Source organism: Lipotes vexillifer, unplaced genomic scaffold, assembly GCF_000442215.2.
Source record: "Lipotes vexillifer unplaced genomic scaffold, Lipotes_vexillifer_v1.1 scaffold921, whole genome shotgun sequence".
Lineage (NCBI taxonomy): Eukaryota > Metazoa > Chordata > Mammalia > Artiodactyla > Lipotidae > Lipotes > Lipotes vexillifer.
The window spans coordinates 777,970-799,302 of NW_006787800.1; the positions used below are offsets into that span (position 1 = coordinate 777,970).

General features: G+C 35.6%; 1 protein-coding gene across 1 annotated transcript in view; it reads right to left on the bottom strand.

Annotated features, from left to right (window-relative positions):
- Positions 1 to 21,333, bottom strand: part of MLIP (muscular LMNA interacting protein) — a 296,550-nt gene that overhangs the window by 86,839 nt on the left and 188,378 nt on the right. Inside the window, exons 8-9 of the mRNA XM_007460798.1 lie at positions 17,043 to 17,087; positions 6,328 to 6,372 (exon numbers count right to left, since the gene is read on the bottom strand). Of these exons, the coding sequence (XP_007460860.1) occupies positions 6,328 to 6,372; positions 17,043 to 17,087 (90 nt within the window). The remainder of the gene's footprint in view (positions 1 to 6,327; positions 6,373 to 17,042; positions 17,088 to 21,333) is intronic.

Below are 21,333 nucleotides of genomic sequence, written 5' to 3' on the forward strand. Positions count from 1 at the left end.
TCTTTCCCTCACTCTCCTCTCTGGCACACACTGTGTTCCCTACTCTGGGAGTTTGAACTTGCTCTCTGTGTTGTCTGGAACTCTCTTCTCCCTTTCCAGGACTCTCTCTTTCAATTCTTCAAGTCTCTGCTCAAATGCCACCTTATTAGCAGACAGGTTTTCCCTAATGACCCATGTAAAATATCAATCTCCACCTCCTCTTACTCACCGTATTTTTTTTCCATAGTACTTAACACAATCTGAGCTCAGTGTATGTTTATCTTCTTCCTTCCTCCACTAGAATGTATTTAAGATTTGTGAGACCAGAGATCATTGTTTTGTTCACTGTTACCTCTCCAAAACCTAGAACTGTGCTGGGAACCTAATAGATGCTAAATAGACATTTGAAGGATGAATAAACTAATTGACAGGCAGAAGTTCAATATGCTGGCTATGATCCAGCATGGGTCTCCCCTTATTTTTCCTGGACTGACTTTTTGATTACAGTATAACCAGGAAGAAGGAACTTCACCAGATAGAAGATCTACATGCCTTTAACCCTAGGGGACCAGAAGAATGAATGTGAGTTGGTGAGCTCCACTCGCAGAGATAAGAAAGAGTAGAAAGCCAAAGTTATCATCTCCAATGATACAGGAAGTCAAAACCAGGGACCAGAGGCCACATCTTTAAGGACTTTGCAAGATTTTAACTGTCTCTATTTTTAAAAAATCATTTCTTTTTCCCCCTGTTTGATTGCAGTGATAAGCAATAAGTCTTAACATGGAAGAAAATGATATCATCTTCTTTGGAGAATTCAAGAGTGGGTGGAACTTGGGAGATCACATCTAACTCTATTATTAGTCTTAAGGGAGAAAAAGTCCAAGAGATACAGTATGTGGAGTCCCGGGGCCTGGGGGCAGGTTTTAATGGCCTGTATGGCACTGATCCCACTATTCATTTGTGTTTATAATTCATCAAGTATACACTTATCCTTGAATATTGCTACTCGGGCACTGTGAAAATAGATATTGTTTCTGTCCTTTGGAACTTATAATCATAATTCTATGACAAAAAGTTGGTACTGCCTCTGGCTGGAGACCAAAGTTGAAAATTAACTGTCAACACTGACCTAGAGAATCCATTATATGGATAATGCCTTCTTAGAACCACGTCTTTCATAAATTAACTCCAACTAGTGGACTGGTGTTTTTAATTGCCTTTGACTGAGGTAGTAAGCTCTGGAGTCATGTGATAAGAAAAGAAAAGAAATAAAGAATGGGATCCCAGTTTTCAAGGGTTTATTTCTATCTTTTTGAAGAAATAAGATGTGTAAAAAAAAAACAGCAAGAAAGTAATAAAACACATCATATAGAAAATTCTGTGAGTCTGGTTAATTTGATGGATCCAAGGAGTTTGTGAAAGTACCATCGTTGCTTCTTTTAGCCATTTGCGTCTGTCTTGTCTATATTCTCCAGTGTTATTTTTTTTTCTTTAGAATTTCTGTGGCAACAAGCTCAGAGAAACTCAAAAACATTCTCCTAGTCAAGACTGTTGACAAAAGCAATATTTTCTAAATTATTTAGCTGATTCACTCACAACCGATAAAAATTTATTAACTCTATTTTTTTAAATAAAAATATTATATGCCTGATAGCAAATACTTAAGCTTTTTTTTTTTCCCCTCAAAGAAACATTTCAAAACACTATAGTACAGAGTATAGCTTCCAAGATTAGGGAGGAAGGGGCAGACAGTTTTTAATACCACCCATTAGGTGTGGGACTGTTGACACATGGTAGATATCTAGACTTCAGGGTTTTTTCCATCAGAATAATGGAAATAACAATCAATGCCATACTAACTCACAACATGATTGTGTGAATCTAACGAGATCATATGCGTGACAGAAACTTGTAAAGAAAAAATATCATAAAAGGAAATTGAAAGGAAAAAAAACACCTTTCCTTTTTCCTGTTTTTGCACTTATAATACAGAGTATTGATACCAAATGATCTAGACTACCCAGGAAAATACTTATCTGATGAGCTTTTTCCAAAAATATATTTTATAATTACTATGATAGCTGTATTAAAATAAACATATGCAGGATTTCAATAATTATAAACCACAGCTCACAGCTCCAAAAATATTTTTTGGAATGTACACAACACAGATTGGCCAGTTTAAAATATTTCAACAGTTAAAAGAAAATAGCATGACTCAGACCTGAAGAGGCATACATGATAAACGCTGTAGCACTTGAGCATGTAGTGTCAAGGAAAATTAGTCAAGGACAAACCGCCTTCAAGCTTGAAGAAGACATTAGTTCTATGCAAAAGCTTTCAGGGCTGCATTTTCTGAACAACAGAGACCTCAAGGGCCCTTAGAAAGATCAGTCATGCACCATTAAAACAGGACACATCAGTTGGCTTTCAGAACTGGGAACAAAGTATCTGCAAGGTTAAGCACCTCTTCTGTACAGTGTTCCAGTAAGCTCCATTTTGCTTTTACCTATATATAACCATGTGGTTTATTTCTTAAATCTATTGTTTTGTGCTCTCTAGATTCAGTATTCCATCTTGGGGAACAATGAGCCTTTTGTAATGGCATGAAATTTCAAAAGCAAAAGCCAAATGTCTCCTAAACCAGGTTCCCTTACCTATTGTCAAGGAAGACCAGTGTTTACCCATCTTATAAAGCCCAACCTGTTTTCCTACCCAGAGAAAAGAGACCCCACCAGCCTCTGTTAATATTATGATGAGTCAGCTCAGCAATTAGGAAAGCTTTGTGAAGGTTCAGCCTAGATCCAGGATCTTCCTTTCCTTTTGTTCCCTTTCTGATGCCAGGGGATGCACTATCCACAGGTGTGAAGCCTCAGGACCCTAACTGATCCTACTCAGCCCCTTCTCTTCAGAAAGTGAGCACATGCGCCTGGTGGAAGTCACACTTCTGCAGAGGCCCTATTTCCCAACTCCTTCATCAGCCTTTTTTATTCCCCTTGAATTATCTAAAATCAATAATGATTCCTTTTGAAAGTCACGTGGAACAAAAATGACCACGAACACTGTGATCTTAGTTGATCTACTCAAACTCTGTGACCCTCTGTTCTTTATCTGTAAAAAATGGCCACTCATTAAATCTCAGAGATAATATTTCAGAGACTTTATATGCAATAATAACACCCCCCTGACCCCGTATGTACAGGGCTACATTGGCAACTTCACATTTTATGATATGTGAGCCTTACAATAACACTTTCAGGTTGACAGGGTAGTTGTCCCAACCTCCATTTTCTAGATGTGTATTTAAAACATCCTCATCTCTAAGTCCTTCCCAGTTTTGATGTGCTGCATTACTGTTTAATAGAAGAAGAGAAACTGAGGCACAAAATGGTGAACTAGTTTCATAAGGACCCCCAAAACACTTCTCTCTGAGCCTAATGCTACATAATTTGGTTTTCAGAGTAAACAGTGGGAATATTTTAAGAGTAATGGGCAAGGTCATATTTCTTTTTTTCCTCCCAGTGTTAAATGGGTACAACTGCAATGTAAACAAGCAAATAGCTAAGCCACGTTAAAAAGAAAAAATATGAAAAAATGATATATTCTTAAAAAGCCAAAGCTCAAAAGCAAAATGGCTTCTGTGTTAAGCTTGTGTTATCATAGCAATTCAACATTTATTTTCACTTCAATTTATTACATTTCTCCCCTAAAATAGGAGTCAAATAATTTTAATTGCTTATTTTATGCAAAACATACAATATTTACTTACATAATTTAACTGTAATCTATCATGTGTTCCCCAGAATTTTGTATTTAGGTGCTATACACATGTACACACACATATAAACAGAAAGCAATATGTATATGTGTGTGTGTGCTATCAGAATTACCTGTTGTATGGCATCTATATGTATAGTATAAGTTATAAACACACACACATACTGTGTGTGTATATATACATATTTGTTTTTCAAAGGCATTCTTGTTTACTGAAATTATTCAGAACTTAACCCTGAAGAGAGTTCATGATGGCAAATATTGGAAATCCATTCATAAAAATATAATTCATTCATAAATTACAATGCTTAAGAGTGAAAATATTACAAATCCTTAAAAAAGCAAATCCATATAGCATCCCTTGCATGCAATTACCTCTACTCTATTCTATATTCACAGAATGTAAATACAGGGTTAATATCATGAAGTAGAAGTCAGTGATTGAATTGAATAATTACATCCATCCAAGAGATGTTCTTTTTGTGTGTGATAGCCTGCTTGATAATAATCCCTTCACAAACCTACCTAGATCTCAAGTGAATTTTGGGATTAAAACTTAATTTAAAACTTGGTTAAGAAATTCCTTGAACTCTCTAGAGAAAATGTCTAAAGTAAATGCAAAAATAATATCATCAAAGTCAGTCAAAGCAACACTTCGTATTTTTCTCAGAACACAAACATCAAATTCATAGAATTATTTGGCCAAAAATGTTCACTTATTACATTTACAATGGGTCATTTATACTATGTCTTAATTTATGAAATCATTATCTATATTTGCTTCTTTGAAATAGTTTCCTAAAATATTGTCAAGAACTGATATTTATCTATATATATGTGTATGTCAGTCTGATAATATATATACACACTCACACACATTCAACATCTAAAATCTGTTGTATCTATGTTGAGTATACAAAATATTTCTTAATTTTCATACATTACTCTCAAGAAACAAGTACATATATCATTATTTTAAATATTAAAATAGTTGTAACAATAGTTCCATACTAAAGTGGGAAACTGTTCAACTTCACAATGTTATTGTACCTCTTGTTTCCATGGCAAGTCCTTTGCTCCCCTGAACTAGTAACCATGGACTCACTGCCTTAGAGAGGCTTGGACAGAGTGTAATCAAATGGTCTTGTTGTTCATTTAAAAGATTGAAGCCCAGTCTCCCAAATTCTTGACTTCTCCACTGTCAGCCCAGTAGTTAGCGTTAGAGCAGGAAGTAAAAGATGGGTCTCCTGGCCCCATTCCAGCATTCTTTCAACTATCCTATACTGCTGGCCACTATTCTAAATCAACTGACACAAAAATAACACTTCACACACACACATGCACACACACACAAACACACCCCATATACACACTGCATGTATAAACACCAACATGCCTAAGCCATTTGCTTCAGTCATGCTATTTTAAGAGTCAAACTACACTTTTTATGATTTCCCAGCACTACAAATAAAAATATCATTGTCATTTTGGCATGATAATGACAAGATGACTTGTTGGCTATGGATGTAGGACACAGAAATAATTGCTTAAAATAGGGGGGAAAATCAGTATTAAACTGATTTTGTCTTCTTAATGTCTCACAGTGCTTTACTAGATATTTTCATTCATTTTTACTGAAGGTGTTTATAATTATAAACAATAAAAATTAAAAGATAATAAAGAAAATATTTAGTAATATCTAGGTAACATATCATGGTTCCAATTTGCTCATCACTGTAACAATAATACAGAACACTGTCAGAAAAAGTAATTTTCCTACTTAATCAAATTTTTATCTATAAATAACAGATTCTAGAGCCTACATCTGTGTTGTCCTACACAGTAGCCACCAGCCCCCTTGTTAGGCCCTTGAAATGTGGCTAGCCTGAATTCAGGTATGCTGTAAATGTAAAATACATAGCAGATTTCAAAGACTTTACCCCCCAAAAAAGAATGTAAAATAATCTCAGTTTTATACTGATTATATATTGAAATGATAATATGTATATAAATAAAATGTATTATTGAAATTAATGTGACCTATTTCTTTTTACTTTTTTAACGTGGCTCTTAGAAAATTTTAAATTACAAATGTGGCTTGTATATGAGGTTCACACTATATTTCTATTGTTCGTCCCTGGCCTAGATCATCCACATGCTAATCTTCCTGTCTGAAATATCTCATTTCGTCAAGTCCAGAACCTCCTCTACATGATCAAAGGCTACATTGTCCTTGAACCCTTTTCTGATCTCTCCCATCCGGAAGTGAGTCCTTGTCTCTAACCTCCATCAGCATCTTCCTTCTGGCCTTGCCCATTCTACCCTAACACCACTACTAGGATGCAAGTTACTGGCAAATAAGTTCTATATATGTCTTTATGTATGTCTGTGACTTGCAAAACAACCACATGGAGCTTTAGTAAAGCATCAGTGAACTTTTACTAGACAAGTAAGCAAATAAACTTGTATACAGTCAATTTGTTCTCAGTTCACATTTGTTCATATAAAGCTGTCTTAAAAGATCAGAATTTTCTAAAGTACCAGGTCTATGTCTAGTAAGAGGATACGTACCAGCTGACTCTCAGATACCGTAGAAGATGGTGAGGCGAGGTTTGCCTGCAAAATTATAAACATAGTGTTTATTTAGTGAAATACATAATTTAGTAAGATATCTATGTTTTTAAGTATTCTGAAGTTTTTTATTGCTAAAATAATACATGTCCCTTGTAGAATTTTGAAAGGTATTAAGTAAAAGAAAAAATATCATTATGCCACCAAAAAATGATTTTTTTTACATTTTTGGTACATTGCCTTACAATATTTCTCCTACACATTTTTATTCAGCTCACATAATAGTAAATATGATGTTTTCTATGTTGCTTTTCCTTAGCATCTTAACACAAGTACTAGCATAAGGCATCAAAAATTCTTCAAGGTGTAATATGTCATGCTCTGTATACTCCATATTTTACCCAAACTTACCAGCATTGTTAGCTACTTATATTTATGTACAGCAAAATGAAACAAATAACAGGTTTTTTCATTAAATTACTCAGAAAATAAAGTTTTCATGGTTTCATGAAAAAAAATTTTTAATTGCTTTAAATTAAAGAGGAGGCTAATATTGTTTCATCATCCTTGGTTCCTGAATTTCACTCCTTTCTTCTGGATTTAGTTTTCTTCTTGCTGAAGTAAATGCTCTGGTAGTTTTTTTCAGAACTTCCTGTCTTGGGCTTTGTCTGAAAATGTTTTTATTTTGTTCTCATTCTGAATGACAGTTTACTTGGACATAGAATTCTAAGGTAATAGTTATTATTTCCCAGCATTCTGAGGACTGCCCACCTGCTCTGACTTCTGTTACTGCTGTCAATGTAAACGTCATAACTTGGATCATCCGCCTTCACATTTGCTTAGTGTTTAAGATTTTTCTCCATGACATTCTGTAATTCCACTATGATGTGTCTGAGCATGGATTTCTTTTTATGTATCCTTTTTGGGGGCTTGGTGTAGTCCTTCATTCTGAGAATACATATCTTGCTTCATTTCTGGAAAATCCTCCAGGAATTACTTCAAATATTGCCTCTCTCCCATTATATCTAATCTGTTCTTTGGAGCTTTGATTAAATATATGTTGGGTCTTCTGAATCCATCCTCCATCTCTATAAAATTCCCTGTCATATTTTTTATCTCTTTATGCTGCATTCCAGATAGTTTCCACATATAAGCCTGATGGTTGACACATTTTTCTTCAGCGGTATATTAGTACATTTAACATGGCCATTGAACTTTATATTTTAATGACATTATTTTTAACTTCTAGAAGTTCAGTTTGGTTCTTTATCAAATCTTCTTTATGGTATCCATAAATCCTTTTAACTATTTCAACATTTTATTATATTTATAAATTCATTCCAGATTTTTCTATAATCTCTCTTGGCTAAATCCCTTGTTTCTTGTATCTGCTGACTCTCCTTCATGCCTCTGCCCCATGATGTTCTTTACTCATTTGATGGCTTTTTACTTTTGATTTTGAGCTCCTCTTCAGTCAGGGTAATTTCAGTGATGATTTCTGTAGGTATCTGAGAAACCCTGGGTTGGGAAACCATGCCTACAATACATTTCACGTTTGCCCTAATGGGGGGCTCAGGTATTTCACTGATTCTGAACCAGTTTCCATTTTATTTCATCACCCTCATATTCCTGAACTTACAGGGTGGCAGGTCCCCACATCTTCAACTTTCACAGGTTTAGGACCCATTTTCTCATGGATGACTATATTACCACCCAAGAATGTAGATTAAAGATGGAGGGAGGATTTATGTCTATTTCTATCACATGCTTCATGGCCATGTGGCCTTCTAGGCTCCTGGATGCACACAAAGGATTCATCCACAGCTCTGACTCATTATATAGTAAAAGTTAAACTCTAAGCTCCTGGCTACTGTCACCTGGGTTCTGACATACCTGTGTTCCCCCAGAGCTTAAGCTTCTTCTTAACTTTCCCACCTGGAGCTCCCTCTTCATTTCTTTTTTTTTTTTTTTTTTTTTTCTTCATCTCTGATACTCACAGTTCCTCTTTCTTTCTTGTAGATTGGGTTACATATATACTTTTTAATAGTTATGTTTTCTCAAGCTTTTCTGCCCTTGAATGGGAGACCAGGCTTCCACATCATGGAAGTGGTCAACATACAGACGCACAATCATAAATATACCTGGCTGACACATGATAAAGTTCTGTTCCTACACTATCTCTATTCTTTTTGAAATTGCAAATATTTTTGGGGTTATGACAGATGTGTCAATATTGCTTTTACTCTCTGAGAAGTGAGTGATAACTGAAAGCAGAGTGGTTCCTATGGTATCGCCAAGTACCTAAGAGTGTGAGTCACCAAACATAACGACCAGGTGCCTACTGTCCTCATACTGTGTCCAACATGGTTTGTTTTTTATTTTTTGACTTATAACGTTCTTCACCAGGATGGTCACTGCTCACTGCCATCCCTGCTTGCTCTACAGCAGCAGTATGTCTTGGCTAATTTCTCCCCACCTCTAATTGCTGTGGACCAGGTCACCATGCACTGAGGTTCATGGTTATTCTGTGCTGCAGAAAATTACCCTTCAGAATGCCTATCCCAGTGATTTTTCAATTCACCTAGGGTTTCATTTTTAACCTCATAATGTAATATGAGTAGTAGCGATTTCTTCTAATGTCTTAGGATCTTTTCCTTTTGGTTAATTCTTCATTATTGCAGTAATGAGAGAATTCTCTATGAATTCCCTAAGTTAAATGACTTCTATGAAATATGCTGAACTGAATGTATCTTGACAGGAACAAAATATAGTTATATTTTTACCTCAATACTTATAGGAAAAAAGAAGTCACACACTAAAAATAAAGTATTTGTACAATTTAACTATATTACTAACATTTTTCAGTACTTTGTGCTAAATAATACCAAACTATCATAGGGAAAAAAGAGAAAGTGCTCAGGCAAACACATTAATTAAATTAGGGAAAAACACAAATATCTTAGTATCCAGTCTCCATAAGTCCCCAAAATTTCTTCACTGGGAATTATGACATAACAATAAGGCGATTTAGACATCTCCAGTACATTTTTATTTCATCTAATATAATGGACTTCATATCACTATTATGATAAACTATTCCCAGAGGGAAAAACAGAATTAAATTTGAACCTCAGGGTGGAGTTAATATTTATAAAGCTACTGCAGATCCTTTATCAAAGAAAAAGAATATTGGCTTATGTGTATCATCACAAATATAACCAGATGCTTTCAACTAACCCAGTTGTGTCAAACTCTTTGAGAAGCTTCCCTCTGCTTGCCCAATACATGTTCATGTTTATTAAATTCTGTAGTTATAGTTATGTTATCAATATTGCAGCAATGATTTTTGAAAAGTAAAGAAAGATTGTCTGGTGAGCTGAGATTGGAACAGTGAGTAGCAAGAGAAGGCTACTATATTTAAAAAACTGCCAATTGGTCAACTAAACTAAGGAAGAGAAGCAACATGAGGTACCTAAAACTAAACTTGAAATTGGACTTGAACAGCACTGATGTTTTTAGTCATTTGTTGTATCCACGCTAATACTAACCAAGAAGAACGTTAGAGATGAGTATAAGAATGACTCTTGTGTGAAATAAGATCCCATAACCTATATTCTACAGCCTTTGACATCATTTTAATTACAAAAGAAAAAATGTGAGAGGAAGATAGAGTAGGAGGATTTTAACCAGCATATCACCATTAAAAAACAAACAAAACTTTAAAACAAACAGAGCAGTCAAAAAATTGGGAAGTCAAAATTTCGCATTTCAAAGAAAACCTATTAAAGCGGTAGGTTATATGCAAACTGAAAGAGTTAAGACTAAGGAAAGAAATGAAGATTTAAGATCCACTGAAAAATAAGTTGCTACACAAAGCCATCACTTAGGCCAAGCCCACTTTGGAGAAACCATTTTCCTCTTCCAAAGACCTCATGCCAGAGGCACATAAAGTATATCCAAGCTCCTCAGTTATTGTCTAGAGTTGCTTTTCCTTGCAATCTGCAGCTTTTCCCCATTCTCGACTCATGGGTGTCAGGCATCACACTAGCAGACACCCTTTTGGGAGATTGGAACAAAATCACATTGTATCGGGTAAAAAGTGTTGAACAGTTACTTTCTACCCTATGCACTTCTACTTTGGGCAATATTATTTTCCCTTTCAGCAGTCATGTCCCTCCTCCCTGAATATAACATCCAATGCAATAGGATTAAAATGTTTCTCTTTGACCTTTTCCCTGTTGACTTTAATTGTCCTGAGTTTTCTTTTCTTAAGGCTCAAAAAACTCTAATTAGTGATAATGTGTTAATTGAATTATTTTAGTTCTCCCAGATAAGACTGATCTACAGACAAGCAAAAAGGCAAAACTTAAAATATCAACAGAGCCCCAATAATCCCTGAGTTGCTGAGCTTGGCATTGAGGAAATATAAAATTATAAGATGATAAGACACTGTCTTATCCTTTAGCTAGAGAGCGTTCCTGTTATTTGTACATAAGGCACTACTCAAAAGATTGAATTCAAAAGAAGATGAGGTACATATATACAATGGCCTATTACTCAGCCATAGAAAAAATGAAATAATGCCATTTGCAGCAACATGTATGGATCTGGAGATTATCATACCAAGCAAAGTAAGTCAGAAAGAGAAAGACAAATAACATATGATATCACTTATAAGTGGAATCTAAAATACAACACAAATAAACATATCTACGAAACAGAAACAGACACACAAACATAGAGAACAGACTTGCAGTTGCCAAGGGGGAGGAGAGGTGGGGAAGGAAAGGATTGGAAGTTGGGGATTAGCAGATGCAAACTACTCTATATAGAATGGATAAACAGCAAGGTCCTACTGCATAGCACAGGGAATTATTCAATATCCTGTGATAAACCAACATGGGAAATAATATGAAAAAGAATCTATACATGTATAACTGACTCACTTTTCTGTACAGCAGAAATGAACACAACATTGTAAATCAACTACACTTCAATAAAATTTTAAAAAGTTGAATCCAATGGTGAGCATGGTAGGCACTAAGGACAGAGAGATATATGTATGAGACATCATATTTTTCTTGCTTCATACTGTTTATTCTACTTGTAGACCTTACCCTATATGAATATCTCACTAAGAGCTATATTATGAGTTAGTGATATGTCCCCAAAAGGTCTAAATATAAAAAGTAGAGTTGAAAGTGTTTAAAAAGTTTGACTCAGTAATTTAGGGAATGATGATTCCATGTTGTTATGAACATAATTGGTAGGCAGAATAAAAGGGCATAGTGACCAGCAACAGTCACAGTTTACATGTGCAAAAGAAGAATAAAAAACAGACCAAGGGAAGTGTGGCTGAAATATGGCACCTTCATTTTTGGTGACAGGTAAAATGATGAAGAGAAGGACCAAGGCATAAAGGATGTCTCATTAAATCATTTCTCTTCTACCTCATTTAGCTCAGCCTATATAATTACCTTCCTTTCCCTCCTGATCCCCTCTCACACATGCATACCTTGGAAACATTTCTGAACAGTGGAAAAAGAAAAAAAAGGAAAGAAAGACAGAATGAAGAATGATCAGTAGAGTGGAATTTCTTGCTTAAATTATTCACAACTCATCAAATCTCTGGTCACAACCTATAGAAGCAGATTTGGATCCATGTCTGGATTTAAGTAGATTGGATTTGTCACCTCTTACTCTTAAGATCTATGGCTGCATGAGGGCACATCACCTCTGAAACACTCCAGCATAGCAACGTTTCCAAGCATAGCAACAAGGTGACTGTGTGAGGTGGCTTAATTGGAGAAGATGACCTTTATTTGAACATCTGTATACATAGAGGGAAATATTCTTAATAAAGTTTGACACATTTTTAATATTCTGTGATATTTTTAAAGCAATATGCTTCCACTGTAATGATATTTTTCTGTCCCTCAAGCTCATTAAAATGAGATTTTTACCTCTATGCTATATCATATTCAATAAAGCTGTCTTTGTTATTTCTCTGGCACTTAAAATTAACTTCTTAAATGTAGAGAGTTTATTAAATAAGTTGTTATCAATAGAATGTGACTCCAAATGACAGTTTTTTTGATAAATTAGTAATAGGTCCAAATATTTTCCCTATTTTCTGAGGTTGCTCTTTATTAAGAAAGCATACTGTGGTTTTGAATTACATGAGTGAAATGAATTTATACTGGTAGTAGTTAATGAAAAATAATAAACATTTACTAAGGCAAGTGTGATGCAAAGAAAAAAAAATAACACTCCCCTCCAAAGATGATAGAGTGAAAACAGAATGAAATAGAAATTTAATTAGAAAATTCATTCCATTACATAGAGGGAAGGAAACTCTTTAAAAATGAGTGTGATGAGAAACAATAACTTGTAGATTAACTGATAAATTATGAGTTAATTTACATGTAAGCAAATAATTTAAAACATTAGAAATATACTAAACATTATCATCTTAGAAGTTGTCACCAAATATGAAATTATTCATTCAAAGTTTAGGCTGGAGTTTACTGGGGATGAAGAATTAATTTAAACCCAGAATATGAATACTAATGGATAAAATATTTAAGGAAGGCAAGTTATTTCCAGCCCCTGTTGGTACACACAGATAATAACAACAGAGGCTTTGACATGAGGAAGACCTGGGTTGGACTTTGCCTTCTCTGTGGCTTTGTTTCCTCCTCCATAAAATGGAGATTTGAAATAATCATACCCACTTCATAGGACTGGTATAAGGTTAAATGAGATAGTTAAAACTGATTTGCAAGGTAAGAACTCAAAACACTAGTTATTATGATTGTTGAATTTGGCATCTGTTAAAAACAATCAAGTGAAATACGAATGATAAATTAATCAATCCCACAGGTGACCTGTGGAGATCAAGACCACTCAACGTGTTTGTTCGCCTTGTTTGAATTCTATGACACTTAAGATAACCTCAATTAAATTACTTTAAACTGCAATTCAAGTACACAATGAATTGAAGGAAAACCTGGACTTTAGTCTAAGTTGAAGGTCCTTTACTGTATCTGGCTCATCCTAAAAAACAGACTATGTGAAATGTAACAGTATGCGCAATCAAGATTAAGAAAAGGGAATAAATTGTTTTACATGGATTTTCTTTCTTTTTTTTTTTGATGAAGGAAAGTCAGCTTTTTATCAAAGTCCCCTAAAGAGGAATTAGTCATATCAAGTCTCATTTTAATTAAATTATTTAATTAAAGCACTCTCATCATCCCAGGAAAATTGGAAATCCAATGGACATACTGACACATTGAAAACTAGCAACTTCGTACATTTGTTTTAACATCAGCCAGTGCTCTGACTAGCTCTCCTCCAATTTCTGCAAGATTGCTCTTTCCTATTTTGTTTACTGTCTCCCACATGGTATGCTTCAGAAATGGGGGTCTTGCTGTTCTATTCATCCCTCACACCTCAGTGACTCCACGTGAGTACTGAGGCATGGCAGACGCTCAAATATTTGTCAAAACAGTGGAAAATTGAATAATAGAGCTATGAACTGACTACACTTTCTACTCATCACAATTCACAGACTATATACTATACTTTTAAAGAGTCCCCAGAAATAGGGATTTTGAGTGGACTGTGCTAAGCAGCTGAGGCCATCCTCAAGTGTAACGAAGTGTAACAAAACTTTTTTTTCTTGGTTCTAATTTAAGTCTTCCCTTTTTTTTCTCTGTGGTGCAGACATTGGTAAACTGCATGATCCCTGCTTTAGAATAGAATCTAAGAAGCTCTACAAAGGCAATGATACACCAAGTCTCAGCAGCTGTATACTGTGAAGATGCCTACTTTCTTCAAAGTTTTGAAGAGAGATGGTAGAATATTGAAATGTTACAGTTTGTAGGATTCTCAGATTTGCTTTTGAGTTTCCATGGGAGAGGAAGGGAGAAAAATGTAGAGATTAATTAATTAATTAAGGGAAAACTATTCAAGTTGCACTTAATATGAGGCATTTGTAGCTCTGCTAATATGAATATTAGAATTTCTAGAAAAATATATTACAGTGTTGGGAAGAGAGATAAATTAGGAGGTTGGCATTAACATATATTTATGCACTACTATATATAAAATAGATAATCAACAAGGACCTACTGCATAGCACAGGGAACTCTACTCAATACTCTGTAATAACCTACATGGGAAAAGAACCTGGAAAAGAATGGATATATGTATAACTAAATCACTTTGCTGTACACCTGAAACTAACACAACATCATAAATCAGCTACACTCCAGTATAAAATAAAAATTTTTAATAAAAAATTATTTTAAAATTTTTAAAAGTTTTTAAGAAAGAAAATATTACAGTATCATTCTTTTTTAAAAATCAGGACATAGTGTATTCAAGGTCAGTTGTTGACGTATGACTAAGGCTTATAGCTAAGGAACACTTCTGTTCTAAAATTTCATTTTTCTCCTCAAGAAAACTGTATAAGACATCACTTAGTAAATGTAATAACTGAAGCCAAATATTTACAAGTGTGACTTCTCTCTGATGGCACCAAAAATTGGTTTTCCCATTCCACCATAAAATCATCCCATCTAGTCTTTCAAAAGACATGGACATATTTGAGGTGCCACAAACAACAATTCAAATGTCATTTTGTAAGAGAAATTAAAAAACAAAGCTTTTCCAAGAAACAAAATTTAATCAAAGCCAATAATTTTATCTGAATTAGAGTTTATATTTGTTCAAGGCTATATTAAATCTATTTGATGATTCAGTGTTAACTTTGAATGACTCAAATGCTCTCAAAAAATTTGGGGCAAATGTTAACCTCCTTTAATTAAGTTGGATAACTGACAGAAGAACAATGTGACATAACCTCTAACTATGGAGATTGAAGCAGCACCTCCAGAATTGTTTCCATTGTTATCAAATTATCCACCTCCAGGAGGTGTGGGAGGAGGCATCATCTCTCTGTACCTCATTATAAATGAGTCTAAATCAGATGCACTTAGGTGCAAATTAGGAGTAGATGAGAAAGGAAGGTGAGAGTAAAGAATATTCTAGCTACTTTTTCTTGGGTCTGGCTCTTGTAGAATGTCTCAGTCACAAAAAAATAGAAGCATTTTTAGGGACTTTCTTTTCTTATATCCAACTGAAGAATCAAGGAACTCAGCTAAATCATGGTGTGTCTAGTCTTTCCAAGATAAGGAGGGGGAAGAGAAGGGGGGAGGCATGGATGAAGGGGAAAACAAAGGAAAAAGAGAGGGAAAAAAGGGGAGAACCATTATTTATTGAATCATTTCTATGTGTCAGACTACAGTAAGGGCTTTTCATATGTTAACAGTTATAAATCTTACATCAACTAAATATTAGTATCCCAATTTTATAGGTGAAAAAAATTAAGGCACAGAGAGGTTAAGTGACTTTCCAGGATTCATTAGCAAGCAGCAACACTGTGATTAAAACTTGGGTATAGCCCACTAAATGCCTCCACTCTTTTAAGTATTACTCCAAATGACTTCCAGTAATAACAGAAAATAACAGTGAAGGCTTCTAGAAAATGTTCTAAGCAGTGTTCCTATCCATACCTTCCAAACATTATTTTCTGAATGTGATGAAGCTCAGTAACTTCACCCAATTTATTATCTGCCTTGGGTAGGTTCTAAAGAAGGCAGAAATGTATAAATTGCAAAGAAGATATGTCACAAAATTTATATTTACTAATTATTGACTCTGAATGATGATGATGATGAAAACTACGTAGTAGAAAATATGAAGTATAAACCAAAGGGAATAGTTTACTGGTTTGTTTTAAACTAAAAACTAAACACTTGCTTATGAGACAATCATGTTTATACTAGAATATGTTGGGTCAGAAGCAGAAGTTGGCCACATGATGGATTATTAGGTAAATAAAGAATAGGAATGGGATGAGGTTATGTGTGTGAGTGTGCATCTAGGATGTTTGGAGCCAGATCTCCACAATTAATTGAATCAAGTGTGTGAGTCTATACCTACGTACCCATTATTACTATATTTTTGCTCATAGGTGGAAATCGATTTATTTGAAAACAATTTAAATGAAAGAAAGCAACAAACTAGTCCAAATCAAATAAATTGGTAATCCCATTAGAAACAGACAAATCTTAATGTTTCAGCTATGTGAGTTGACTCTTTCATAATAAGCATGATAAACCATTACAGAAATGAAAATGTCATCTAAGCCTTGATAATTAGAAAGGCAGAAAGCAGGTGTTAGAATTCTGTTTGATTCAGCCAAACTAATCAAATGAGATCTCACTTAAGAAGGAATTTATTCAATAAACTTACCTGACATAACGTGATTTTCCACCTCTGGGCCAATCATACCATCCTACTCCTTCCATTTATGAAAAATTCAACTAATTCAATTTAAATGACTATATAATTGAGTTTCCTCTAAAGCATGCACATGCACCCATTAAAAAAGCAGTATGGGGCTTCCCTGGTGGCGCAGTGGTTGAGAGTCCGCCTGCCGATGCAGGGGACACGGGTTCATGCCCCAGTCCAGGAAGATCCCACATGCCATGGAGCGGCTAGGCCCGTGAGCCATGGCCGCTGAGCCTGCGAGTCTGGAGCTGTGCTCCGCAAAGGGAGACGCCACAACAGTGAGAGGCCCGTGTACCGCAAAAAAAATAAAATAAAATAAAATAAAAAGCAGTATGTATAATTATGAAGGGACTCACATATTTGGTTTCTCGACCAGCTGCTCTTGGAAGAGTTGTAGGCATCTGTATGAAAATAAAAATTACACTACTGAAGTAATCAAGAAAATGTTAAAAGATTCAAATTCTGGGATAAATATGTTCACCTTTTTTTTTTCCTATTAAGACTTTCTTACCATTGTTCCCTCTTTTCTTTACAAAACCCCCTGTCCCTTTGAAAATTATTTCATTAAACACTATCACTTTATTGTTTTTTTCATTGCTATTATTGATCAGCTTTCTAGGAAATTTTATTTTATTTATTGATGATGTTCATTCATGGATCATAATAGTTCCTTATGTAATTTTGGCAATTTCAAAATTCACACAGAAGTCTCTATCTCCTCAATTCTTTGAGCCACTCAACTCCAAAGATACTCTTATCCATTCCTTTTCAATCATCCGCTGCCAGGACCATTCCTAGATGTTACCTTCACAAATAAAATGGAAAACTTTTGAAATTTCATTTTCACATCCTCCTCTTAGAACTCTACTTCTCATCTACCATCTTCATTTCTCAAATATCCCAAAACAACATTTCTTCAGCCTCACTGAGACTTCAAAATCAATGAGCCTTCCCAGCTCCATTATGGCTTTACTGCCTCTCTCATTACATGTTTCATATTCTCAGCCATTTGAATAGTACCTTAATTTATCTTGCTTCCTTCTCTCCTTGTGACAAACTCACAAAAACTAACAACAACAACAAAAACCTGGATGGACCGTATCATATATTTTCTCTAAATTTGTGCTGGAGATGCAAAACATGGCTGAGGAAACTCTCTCAATCAAGCTAACTGATTTCATTAAAAATTATGAAATAATATTGTACATCAACTACATTTCAATAAAAAATAAGAAATTAGCTATGGATACATGCAAGCACACTTGGGTTGCAGGGAGGAATAGACTACAAAGGAGCACAAGGAAACTTTTTCTTTTGATGGAAGTTTTATATCTTGGATATGGTGGAGGTTACACAACTCTATGCTTTGTCAAAACTCATAGAACTGTATACTAATAGGGAAAATTTTACAGTAGGTAAATTATACCTCAATAAACCTGACTTTTAAAACAGAATTATATAAGCTATAATAAAGAACTGAACATAGGGACTGAAGAATATAGTAGATACTGAACAGATTCTTGAACTGGAATATCAGATTGATGAATCCTCTTAGAGGCATTAAGAAGCAATAAATTAAGAAAATATTTAAAGATTAAGAGATATAGAATACAGAAGCAAAAGTGACAAAATCAGTCTAGTAAGAGTCCTAGGAGGAAAGAAATGTTTGAAAAAAAATAATGACTAAAACTATCTTAAATGTAAGGGGAAAAAAAGAGTGAAAACTTCAGATGAAAGGTCAAAGAGATACATAAGAGAAAAACAAAGCACATTTAGACACATAATAGGAAAAATCAGTAACATCATAAATAAAGATAAAATTCTAAAAGATCACAGTGCCACTCTGTAAATGATCACTCTGTAGCAGAGGAGTAAATATCATGCTGAAAAATACTTCACAAGTTATGTTGTTGAAAAAAAAAGAACCTAGGGCAAAAACTGTTGAAAAGAGGGGACCTATAATTTTACATCCAGCAAAACCATAATTTAAAAGAAGGGAGGGCAGAGTCAAGATGGCAGTGTGGGAAGTTGCGGAGTTCGTGTCTCCCCACAACTAGGGTACGTGCCGGACACTGGTGGGGGACCTCGATGCCCAAGGAAATGAGAGGAACCCCCCAAGCGAACTGGTAGGATGTGGGGGGACTGAGGGGGGAGGAGAAGTGGAGGCCAGACAGGATGGGTGCCCCTGAGGGGTGGCTGAGAGAGGGGTGGGGTTCCCAAGTGGAGGGACCCTCAGGGGCTTGGACTGGGGGGAGTGCACCCAGAGTTTCCCCTGCCCAATAGGCTGGAGAAGTCTGCCTGGCTCTTGGGCCATGTCCTAAGCATTCAGAGTCACCCTCTGGGCTGCATTGGTCCTGGGGGCATAGGATGGAGGCTAGGGGGAGAACAAGAGAGGCAGGAGGGAAAGACCTTCCAGGACCAGAGGAGAAGGAGAGACACGGAGGGCATTTGCCTTGCCTACTTGAGCCTGGGAAGCACGCTGGGCTCCCAGGTGGGGCCCCTGCTCTCTGAGACCAGAGGTGGGAGGCACACCTGGGCCCCTTCTGTTCCATTAAGCCTAAGCCCCACCCCCCATACCTCCCAGGGCCTTTGCCAGCCCTGTGGGTCTTAAGCATAGGTCCCACCCACTGCTCAAACCCCACCCTTGCTTAGGACATGCCTTCCACAGCCAAGGCCATTTCCACCTTTTTGATTTTTTTCTCCTCCTCTTTCTTACTATTGTGGTTCTGTTTTGCCTTCTGGTTGTTGTTTCATCTATGTTTTTATTTTTATATTCTTTCTAACATATCTGTTAGTTTCCTAGTCTAATTTTATTTTTTACTTTATTATTGTTCTTTTTTTTTTTTTTCTGCTTCCCTGCACAGCTTGCGGGATATTGGTTCACAAGCCGGGGGTCAGGCCGAAGGTCCTGTGATGGGAGCTCTGAGTCCAAACCACTGGACTAACAGAGAACCTCAGACCCCAAGGAATATTCATCGGAGTGATGTCTCCCAGAGTTCATCATCTTGGCACTAGGACGCAGCTATACCCAACAGCCTACAAACTCCAGTGTTGGAAGCCTCAGTCCAAACAACCAGTAAGACAGGAAAACAATCCCACTCATCAAAAAAAAAAAAAAAAAAAATGAGAAGGCAAAAAATATGTCACAGATGAAGGAGCAAGGCAAAACCCTACAAGACCAAATAAATGAAGAGGAAATTGGCAATCTAGCTGAAAAAGAATTCACAGTAATGATAGTACAGATGATCCAGAATCTCGGAAATAGAATGGAAGCATGGATTAGGAAAATACAAGAAATGTTTAACAAAGGTCTGAAGAACTAAAGAACAAAAAAACAGAGATGAACAATACAATAACTAAAATGAAAAATATACTAGGAGGAATCAATAACAGAATAACTGAGGCAGAAGAACAAGTAAGTGAGCTGGAAGACAAAATGGTGGAAATAACTGTCAAGGAGCAGAATAAAGAAAAACGAATGAAAATAATTGAAGACAAGCTCAGAGACCTCTGGGACAACACTAATCACACCAACATTCAAATTATAGGGGTCACAGAAGAAGAGAAAAAGAAGGGGTCTGAGAAATTATTTGAAAAGATTATAGTGGAAAACTTCCCACTATAATCCTTTCTCATGGAAAAGGATAGTCACCCAAGCCCAGGAAGCACAGAGAGTTCCCTACAAGATAAACCCTATGAGAAATACATGAAGACACACATTAATCAGAAAAACAAAAATTAAATTCAAAGCAAAAATATTAAAAGCAGCAAGGGAAAAACAAAAAATAACATACAAAGGAATCCCCATAAGGTTATCAGCTGATTTTTTAGCAGAAACTCTTCAGGCTAAAAGGGAGTGGCAGGATATACTTAAAGTAATGAAAGAGAAAAATCTACAACCATGATTACTCTACCCAGCAAGGATCTCATTCAGATTCGACAGAGAAAGCAAAAGCTTTTCAGACAAGCAAAAGCTAAGAGAATTCAGCACCACCAAACCAGCTTTACAACAAATGCTAAAGAAACTTCTCTAGGCAGGAAACACAAGAGAAGAAAACGACCCACAAAAACAAACCCAAAACGATTAAGAAAATGGTAATAAACATACATATCGACAATAACCTTGAATGTAAATGGCATAAACGCCCCAACCAAAAGACACAGACTGGCTGAATGGATATAAAAACAAGATCCATATATATGTTGTCTACAAGACACCTACTTCATACCTAGGGACACATACAGACTAAAAGTGAGGGGATGTAAAAAGACACTCCATGCAAATGGAAATGAAAAGAAAGTTGGAGTAGCAATACTCGTATCAGATAAAATAGACTTTAAAATAAAGACTTACAAGAGATAAGGAAGAAAACTATATAAGGTTCAAGGGATCAATTCAGGAAGAAGATATAACAATTGTAAATGTTTATACACCCAACATAGGAGCACCTCAATACATAAGGCAAATGCTAACAACCATGAATTGGGAAATCGACAGTAACACAATAGTAGGGGACTTTAACACCCCACTTACACCAATGCACAGATTAGCCAAACGAAACATAAATAAGGAAACAAAAGCTTTAAATAACACAATAGACCAGATAGATTTAACTGATATTTATATAACATTCCACCTGAAAGTGG